General features: G+C 54.0%; 1 protein-coding gene across 1 annotated transcript; it reads left to right on the top strand.

Moving 5' to 3' along the window:
* Positions 1–4,647: 4,647 nt before the first annotated feature.
* Positions 4,648–7,475, top strand: LOC105465435 (KLF transcription factor 1). The gene is made up of 3 exons (XM_011713910.3): positions 4,648–4,840; positions 5,760–6,585; positions 6,840–7,475. The coding sequence occupies exons 1-3, from the start codon at positions 4,754–4,756 to the stop codon at positions 7,013–7,015; spliced, it is 1,089 nt and encodes a 362-aa protein (XP_011712212.1). The 5' UTR covers positions 4,648–4,753; the 3' UTR covers positions 7,016–7,475.
* The last annotated feature ends 1,860 nt before the right edge of the window (positions 7,476–9,335 follow it).

Genomic DNA, 9,335 nt, shown 5'->3' with positions numbered 1-9,335 from the left:
CAGGCCTTTGACCTCAGCAAAAAGTGGGAGGAGCGGAGGCCGAGTGAGGCTTTTTATTGGTTCCTCGTAGAATCCGGCCCCTCCTCGCTCTGCCTCTTAAAAGGGCTAAGGTAGCCTTGCCTGTGGAAATAGGAGGGCCCATACAGAGATAGGTTAGCCCCTTTAAGAAGCGGACGGGGTAGGGGCGGAAGACGAGTGAGGGAAATCGATTGGCCAGCTGGGTTTCTCCTCTTATTGGCCGTAGAAAAGTGCTCGGCCCACTCCTGGTTGGTCAGTTGCAGGGGGTGTGTGCGGAGGGAGCCAAGAATTAAACAAAGAAATTCTGGCGCGAGCGCTAGGCGTCCTCCCCAACCCAGGAGGCCAGTCTCGAGTTCTCTGAGCGCTGGTTATGGGGAAGATGATCTCCGAGTGGGCGATCTTAGTAAACTTGTCTGCCAGTCTGTCCCAAGAAGCACATGTAGGCCGGGCGCGGTGGCTCACGCCTGTAATCCCAGCACTTTGGGAGGACGAGGCGGGCGGATCACAAGGTGAGGAGATCGAGACCATCCTGGCTAACACGGTGAAACCCCATCTCTACTAAAAATACAAAAAATTAGCCGGGCGAGGTGGCGGGCGCCTGTAGTCCCAGCTACTCGAGAGGCTGAGGCAGGAGAATGGCGTGAACCCGGGAGGCGGAGCTTGCAGTGAGCCGAGATCGCACCACTGCATTCCAGCCTGGGCAACAGAGCGAGACTCCGTCTCAGAAAAAAAAAAAAAAAAAAAAAAAAAAAAAAAAAAGAAGCACATGTCGATACTTGTGACTGTGTGTGTGTGTGTGTGTGTGTGTGTGTACTTGTATGATTCTGTGAGTCTATGTGGGTTGTTTTGTTTTGTTTTTGTTTTTTCTTTTTAGACAGGGTCTCATTCTGTCGCCCAGAATGGAGTGCAGTGGAGCGATCATAGCTCACTGCAGCTTCCACCTTCTGGGCTTGAGCAATCCTCCCACCTCAGCCTCCAAGTAGGTGGGACCACTGAAGCATGCCTTCATGCCTGGCTAATTTTTCTTTTTTTTTTGAGACGGAGTCTCACTCTGTTGCCCAGGCTGGAGTGCAGTGACGCCATCTCTTCTCACTGCAACCTCCATAGGCAGAACAACTCCGAGGGCTGCTCGTTGCCCATTTTTATGGTTTTGTTTGTTTGTTTGTTTAATTAAATGTATTTATTTATTTATGTATTTTGAGACAGAGTCTCGCTCTGTTGCCCAGGCTGGAGTGCAGTGATGCAGTCTTGGCTCACTGCAACCTCTGCCTACCAGGTTCAAGCACTTCTCCTGCCTCAGCCTCCCAAGTAGCTGGTATTACAGGTTTGTGAGCCACCATGCCTAGCCTTTTTTCTTATTTTTAGTAGAGACAAGGTTTCACCATGTTGGTCAGGCTGGCCTCCTGTGATCCACCGCACTCCGGGAGCCACCGCACTCCGCCTGTTTTGTCTTTTGTGTAGTGTGTTTGTGGTGCACCCACTCTGATTGTGTATCCGTTGAGAAATGTGTATGTCTCTCAGGACCTATGATGCCATGCCCTTGTGGTTGTCTGTGTTTAACTGGGTGCATCCCCTATGGTTGGGCACTGGTAGCTATGCAACTGTGTGACTAAATAATTACTTACATATTGCAAAAGTGATGGGTGGTGTGATCATATAAAGTGTAGGTTTTGGCTGGGTGAGGTGGCTCACGCCTGTAATCCCAGCACTTTGAGAGGCCAAGGCGGGTGGATCACCTGAGGTCAGGAGTTCGACACCAGCCTAGCCAACATGGGGAAACCCCATCTCTACTAAAAACACAAAAATTAGCCAGACCACCAGGCGCGGTGGCTCACGCCTGTAATCCCAGCACTTTGGGAAGCTGAGGCGGGCGGATCACGAGGTCAGGAGATCGAGACCATCCTGGCTAACACGGTGAAAACCCGTCTCTACTAAAAATACAAAAAATTAGCCAGGTGTGGTGGTGCGCGCTTGTAGTCCCAGCTACTCAGGAGGCTGAGGCAGGAGAATGGCGTGAACCCGGAAGGCGGAGCTTGCAGTGAGCCGAGATCGCGCCACGGCACTCCAGCCTGGGTGACAAAGCAAGACTCCATCTCAAAAAAAAAAAAAAAAAAAAAAAATTAGCCAGATGTGGTGGTGGATGCCTGTAATACCAGCAACTCAGGAGGCTGAGGCAGGAGAATTGCTTGAACCCAGGAGGCAGAGGTTGCAGTGAGCCGTCATCATGCCATTGCACTCCAGCTTGGGCAACAAGAGTGAAACTCTGTCTCAAGAAAAAAAAAAAAATTAGCCTTGTGTGGTAGCAGGCACCTGTAATGCCAGCTACTCGGGAGCCTGAGGCAGAGGAATCACTTGAGCCCAGTAGGTGGAGGTTGCAGTGAGCCAAAATCAAGCCACTGCATTCCAGCATGGGTGAGAGAGAGACACACAGTCTAAAAAGGAAAAAGTTCTGTGACAATGTATCTGACTCCCCACGTATGTCTGCTCAATTATAGCTAAATTGTGTCAGTAGGATTGTGTAACTGTGCCTGCCTGTAGATTATGAATTCTGTGTTTTAGGGATTGTTTGGCTATGACATTGTGTAACCAATATAACATAGGGTTGTGTTTTAGTGCCTGGGAATTGTGTGTCTGTGTATAGTCCATATACACAGACAGACACACAATTACATGTGCAGGAATTATATGATCTGATCAGTGTGACTGAGGGACAAGGAACTCATGTCATTATGCAATTGCATGGTCCCGTGAGTAACTGTGTTTTCGTTTTTGTTTTTAGAGATGGGATCTCACTATGTTGCCCAAGCTGGTCTCGAACTCCTGGGCTCAAGCATTCCTCCTACCTTGGCCTCCCAAATTGCTGGGACTTCAGGCATAAGCCACTGCTCCCAGTCTGTTTTGTTTTTGTTTTTTAGACAGGGAGTCTCGCTCTGTAGCCCAGGCTGGAGTGCAGTGGTGTGATCTTGGCTCACTGCAACCTCTGCCTCCCAGGATTAAGTGATTCTTGTGCCTCAGCCTCCCAAGTACCTAGCATTAGAGGCATGTGCCACCATCTCCAGCCTATTTTTGTATTTTTAGTAGAGACAGGGTTTCACTGTGTTGGCCAGGCTGGTCTTGAACTCCTGGCCTCAGGTGATCTGCCAGCCTCGCCCTCCCAAAGTGCTGGGATTACTGGCGTGAGTCATTGCGCCTGGCCCCCCGCCTCCCAGTTTCAAGCAATTCTCCAGCCTCAGCCTCCCAAGTAGCCACGATTACAAGCACATGCCACCATGCCCGGCTAATTTTTGTACTTTTGGCAGAGACAGGGCTTCAACATGTTGGCCAGTCTGTTCTCGAATCTCCCCACCTCCGCTTCCCAAAGTGCTGGGATTACAGGCATAAGCCACTGCGCCTGGCCTTGTTTTTGTTTAAGTCAACCAGGTTGATCTGCCAGGAATAAAGATGGCCACCCAACTTTTCTCTTTTTTTTTTTTTCAGTGACAGAGTCTTGCTCTCTGTCCCCCAGGCTGGACTGCAGTGGTGTGGTCATATTGCAGTGTTGTGATTATAGCTCAATGCAGCCCCGACCTCCTGGACTCAGGCGATCCTCCCATCTCAGCCTCCTAAGTATCTGGGACTATGGGCATGCACCACCACTCACAGCTTTTTTTTGGAAATATAGGTTCTATGTTGCCCAGGCTAGTCTTGAAATCCTGGCATCAAGTGATCCTCCTGCCTCAGTCTTCCAATGAGTGACTATGAATTATGTGTCTGTAATATGTATCCATGTCCCCTTCCCAGGCTCCCAGGGCACCAGAGTGGAGGTCCCTGTTGTAGTAACTCAGATCCTCTCCTCATTTTGGGCAGAATCAAGGAGCAGCCAGGCCCAGAGCCAGGGTACTGGTCTCCTGCAGGTCAGATACTGCCTATGGCTTGGTCCAACGGTCCTATCCCACCCAGGACGAGACAGGGTCACTTTTCCCATGGCTGCCCCCATCGCACTAAAGCAGCTGGCACTGAACCAGCCTCCATGCAGTCCCATGCAGTGCCACCCGAGAGTCCCCAGTAGACAATGGTGGGCCAGTTGGCAGGGGTGTCCTCCTGCTATAGGGCTCAGACCCTGGGAGGTCCCAACCCAGGCAAATTGAAAGCCAGGCTAATTTGAAGACCCAACCCCCAGCCCTCCCCTTCACCGGAGGACAGAGCTCTAGCTGGCCTGGGCCCCCACCTGATAGCAGCCTCCAACGTCTGGGGTGTCTGATAATGCTTGGCGGGGAGTTTGTGCCAAGTCCCGCCATCGGCACGGTTTTTGCTGTTTACTGGGGAGGGGGAGGGCTGTAGAGCCTCAATCAGGGGGACAGGGGGTCCCACAGCTTCTTCCCAGAATACCCTTTCTGCCTTTTCCAGGAAAGTAAACTGAGGGCAGACCCCCAAGTCTCTCCTTCTTTGGAGACCCAATGTCTCCTTTTACCCAGCACCTGGACCCTCAAACCCTGAACCCCTCAACCCCTGATATTTGACTTGGCTTTGGACACAGGGTTAGTCTTTAAGTCCCAACCCCAGACAGGCCAATGTGAAGTTTGTGCCCCAGAAACAGTGACCCCCCGCCTTGCCTTGCCTTGCCTCCCCTTATCAGAGGCTGCAGCCAATCAGCTAAGGGCAGAGAGGAGCCCTCGAAGGGGCTATCACAGCCTCAGAGTTCACCAGGCAGCCAAGGAAGAGGAGGCTCGAGGCCCAGGGTGGGCACCAGCCAGCCATGGCCACAGCCAAGACCGCCTTGCCCTCCATCAGCACACTGACCGCCCTGGGCCCCTTCCCGGACACACAGGATGACTTCCTCAAGGTGGGGCCTAGAAGGTGGGGTCTAGGTGGGCTGGCTGGGATCCAGGGCCACAGTCACAGATCTTGGGGTCCAGACCTGCATCTTGCCCTGCAATCAAGGGACTTAACCAGAACTGAGGTACACTCAGTCCAGGTGAGGGGATCTCAGCTTAGTCTGGCAGAGGGTGAGGAGGGTGGTCTAGGGGCTTGAGGTTCTAGGTGTGATCTATTTCTGTAATAGAAAACGAAGGTAGCCTGGACAACATGGTGAAACCCCATCTCTACAAAAAATACCAAAAACTAGTCAGGCGTGGGGGCATGTGCCTGTAGTCCCAGGTACTCTGTAGGCTGATGCAGGAGGATTATTAAAGCCCAAGAGATTAAGGATACAGTGAGCTGCACCACTGCACTCCAGCCTGGGCAAAAGAGTGAGACCCTATCTCAAGAAACAAACAAACAAAAAGGAACGAGATCTAGGCTCACAACCTTCCAGATATCAGAGGGAAATGATGAGTGTGTCTGGGGGACATCCAAAATTTCGGAATTATTCTTGTTTTAGGAGACAGAGAAGGAGAGAGATGTCCCAGGGGGAAACTAAGTCAAGGCTGGCACCCTCTCCCCTAACCCCCGCCAGTTTTCCATCTCCAGCAGTTCTGCTACCCCTTCCCCCATCCCCAAGTGTGGTTCCAGATAGTGGAAGTCTTATCTCCTGTCTCCAGCCAGACCTGATCGGCTTCTGTCCCTGGAGCTGGGGGAGAGGGGGGAGAGGGGCGGCTAGAGGGCGGCTAGTGTTGGGGAAGTGGGACAGAGAGACAGGCAAGCAGGACCCTTTTCCAAAGCCTCTGGCCAGCCTGTCCCCGTAAGAGTACCCAGCCTGCGATGTCCCTGGGCAGGGCACCTCAGTGTCGACCGAACCTCAAGCTGCCTGCTCCCTCCCGCAGTGGTGGCGCTCCGAAGAGGCGCAGGACATGGGCCCGGGTCCTCCTGACCCCACCGAGCCGCCCCTCCATGTGAAGTCTGAGGACCAACCCGGCGAGGAGGAGGACGATGAGAGGGGCGCGGATGCCACCTGGGACCTGGATCTCTTCCTCACCAACTTCTCGGGCCTAGAGCCGGGTGGCGCGCCCCAGACCCGCGCTCTGGCGCCCAGCGAGGCCCCCGGGGTGCAATACCCGCCGCCCCCCGAGACTCTGGGCGCCTATGCGGGCGGCCCGGGGATGGTGGCTGGGCTCTTGGGTTCGGAGGATCACTCAGGTTGGGTGCGCCCTGCCCTGCGAGCCCCGGCTCCCGACGCCTTCGTGGGCCCAGCCCTGGCTCCAGCCCCGGCCCCCGAGCCCAAGGCGCTGGCGCTGCAACCGGTATACCCCGGGCCCGGCGCCGGCTCTTCGGGCGGCTACTTCCAGCGGACCGGGCTTTCAGTGCCTGCGGCGTCGGGCGCCCCCTATGGGCTGCTGTCCGGGTACCCCGCGGTGTACCCGGCGCCTCAGTGCCAAGGGCACTTCCAGCTCTTCCGCGGGCTCCAGGGACCCGCGCCTGGCCCCGCCACGTCCCCCTCCTTCCTGAGTTGCCTGGGACCCGGGACGGTGGGCACTGGACTCGGGGGGACTGCAGGGGATCCCGGTGTGATAGCCGAGGCCGCGCCATCCAAGCGCGGCCGACGTTCGTGGGCGCGCAAGAGGCAGGCAGCGCACACGTGCGCGCACCCGGGTTGCGGCAAGAGCTACACCAAGAGCTCCCACCTGAAGGCGCATCTGCGCACGCACACAGGTGAGGGGGTGGGACCCGGACATGAGAAAGCGGGTGGCATCTGCTGTAGTTACCGGGGAAGAAGGGTTGCAGAGGGCGGGACTTGGACTTGGCTGGCTCTGAGAGTGAGTGCCTCCTTAAATTTTGTGCCCTAGGGGCCTCACTTTGTTCATCCTAGTCCCAGCCCAGACTGAGTAAAGGGGTGTGGCCAGATGCAGGGGACCCGGGGACATGACTGGGCTGACAATAGCGCTTATGACTTCCTCGTCCCCTAGGGGAGAAGCCATACGCCTGCACGTGGGAAGGCTGCGGCTGGAGGTTCGCACGCTCGGACGAGCTGACCCGCCACTACAGGAAACACACGGGGCAACGCCCCTTCCGCTGCCAGCTCTGCCCACGTGCTTTTTCGCGCTCAGACCACCTGGCTTTGCACATGAAGCGGCACCTTTGAGCCCTGCCCTGGCACTTGGACTGTCCTGGGGATTGGGGATGGGACAAGAAGCCTGTTTGGTGGTTTCTTTACACGGACAAGTGACACAATGCCGGGTGGTTTTCCCACGAATGGACCGTCTCCTGGACTCGCTGTCCCAAAGATTCACCCAAATATCAAAAACGGACCCATAGACAGCCCTGGGGGAGCCTCCCACGGAAATCCGACAAGTCTTCAGCCACAGGGAGCCACACAGAGATGTCCAAACTGTCATGCAGACCCAGTGAGACAGACCACCAAATAAACGGACTCAGTGGACACTCAGACCAGCTCCCAGATGGCCCTGGACAGCAGAAGAGGGTGTGGGGTGAGGCTTCCCAGAGACCCTGGGTCTAGAAAGGGGCTCCTGAAGGTCCCTTATTGTGGCTGATATTAACTGTCAATGGTTATGGGTCCTATAAAAATGCCCCTCCCAGATAAAGCTTCAGCGTTTGCCTGAATTTTTGGGTTTTGGAGGCTGGAAGATAGCAGGAGGCTGTAAACCTAGAGGTCATATTAGAGGGCCTTACACACCCTCATCTCCTAAACTACAGTGACACCCCTTAACTCCAACAAGCCTCCTTGGGCACTGCAGGCCTTGCTGTCCTCTCTTTGCCTGCCCAGTTCGGGCTGCACCATGTTTGTCTTCTGCCTCAAACCCTGGGGACATTGACAGCAAACATGTCCCTGCATTTGAGAATCCACAGCCTGCGACTGCCCAGGGGGTTCATCTTGCCCACTGCCCAGATAGAGCCAATCTATCCAGACAGACGGATTGCAATAGAGAAAGAGTTTAATCCACATACAGCCAGCTAAATGGGAGATGGGAGTTTTATTACTTGAATCAGCCTCCCTGAAAATTCAGAGGCTAGGGTTATTCAAGAACAGTTTGGTGCGCAGAAGGGCTAGGGAATGGGTGTCTTGATGCAATCATGGGACTGCGGAAAACAGTTGCTGAGTCAGCTTTTGGATAGGGACCATACAGTCACTAGTCTGGGTGGGGTCATCCAGTTGTCAGATATACAAAAAGCCTAAAAAGACATCTAAAAAGGCCAGTGTAAGGTTTTGCAATACTCATGTTATTTGCAGAAATAACTGGGGAAGTTGCAAACCTTGTGACCTCCAGAATAATGGCTGGCCATCTTTGTTTTTGTTTTTGAGACAGAGTCTTGCTCTCGCCAGGCTGGAGTGCAGTGGCGCCATCTCGGCTCACTGCAACCTCTGCTTCCTGGGTTCAAGTGATTCTCCTGTGTCAGCCTACCGAGTATCTGGGATTACAGGCACGTGCCACCACGCCTGGCTAATTTTTGTATTTTTAGAAGAGACGGGGTTTCGAAATATTGGCCAGGCTGGTTTCGAAATCCTGACCTCAGGTCACCCCCCGGCCTCGGCCTCTCAAAGTGCTGGGATTACAGGCGTGAGACACTGCACCCGGCCAGAATAATGGCTGGTCATAGTTTAACTACTACAACTACATTTTAGCAGAATTCAGGCTCCTCTCATCCTCCTAACCTAGTGCCCTTTCATTATTTCTACAAAGGCAGTTTAGTTTGGGGAAGGGCTATTATCATTTAAGCTATAAACTAAATTTCTCCCAAAATTAGCTTGGGGCCGGCCATAGGTGGCTCCCTCTTTAATCCCAGCAATTTGGCAGGCCGAGGTGGGCAGATCACTTGAGCCCAGGAGTTCAACACCAGCCTGAGCCCCAAGGCGAAACCCTATCTCTACCAAAAACGGCGAAACCCAGTCACTACCAAAAATACAAAAATCAGCAGGGCATGGTGCTGCATGCCTATAATCCCAGCTACTCAGGAAGCTGAGGCAGGAGGATTGCTTGAACCTAGGAGGCGGATGTTGCAGTGAGCTGAGATCATGCCACTGGACTCCAGCCTGGGTGACAGAGCGAGACAACGTGTCAAAAAAAAAAAAAAAAAAAGTTGGCCGGGCGCGGTGACTCACGCCTGTCATCCCAGCACTTTGGGAGGCCGAGCTGGGTGGATCATAAGGTCAAGAGTTTGAGACCACCCTGGCTAACACGGTGAAACCCTGTCTCTACTAAAAATACAAAAAATTAGCTGGGTGTGGTAGCAGGCACCTGTAGTCCCCGCTACTCAGGAGGCTGAGGCAGGAGAATGGCGTGAACTAGAAAGGCGGAGCTTGCAGTGAGCCGAGATCGTGCCACTGCACTCCAGCCTGGGCAACAGAGTGAGACTCCGTCTGAAAAAAAAAAAAAAATTAGCTTGGCCCCACACCCAGGAATGACCAAGCAAGGGCAGTTTGGGGATTAAAGGCAAGATGGAGT

This window comes from Macaca nemestrina, chromosome 20 (assembly GCF_043159975.1).
Source record: "Macaca nemestrina isolate mMacNem1 chromosome 20, mMacNem.hap1, whole genome shotgun sequence".
Taxonomy (NCBI): domain Eukaryota; kingdom Metazoa; phylum Chordata; class Mammalia; order Primates; family Cercopithecidae; genus Macaca; species Macaca nemestrina.
This window is presented reverse-complemented; position numbering and strand designations above follow the sequence as displayed.

Excerpts from the sequence above, each read along its gene's own strand:
- LOC105465435 (XM_011713910.3), top strand. The coding sequence starts at position 4,754 with ATGGCCACAGCCAAGACCGCCTTGCCCTCCATCAGCACACTGACCGCC. Across the intron at positions 4,841-5,759 it reads CACAGGATGACTTCCTCAAG|TGGTGGCGCTCCGAAGAGGC; the intron begins GTGGGGCCTAGA and ends TCCCTCCCGCAG. Across the intron at positions 6,586-6,839 it reads GCATCTGCGCACGCACACAG|GGGAGAAGCCATACGCCTGC; the intron begins GTGAGGGGGTGG and ends CTCGTCCCCTAG.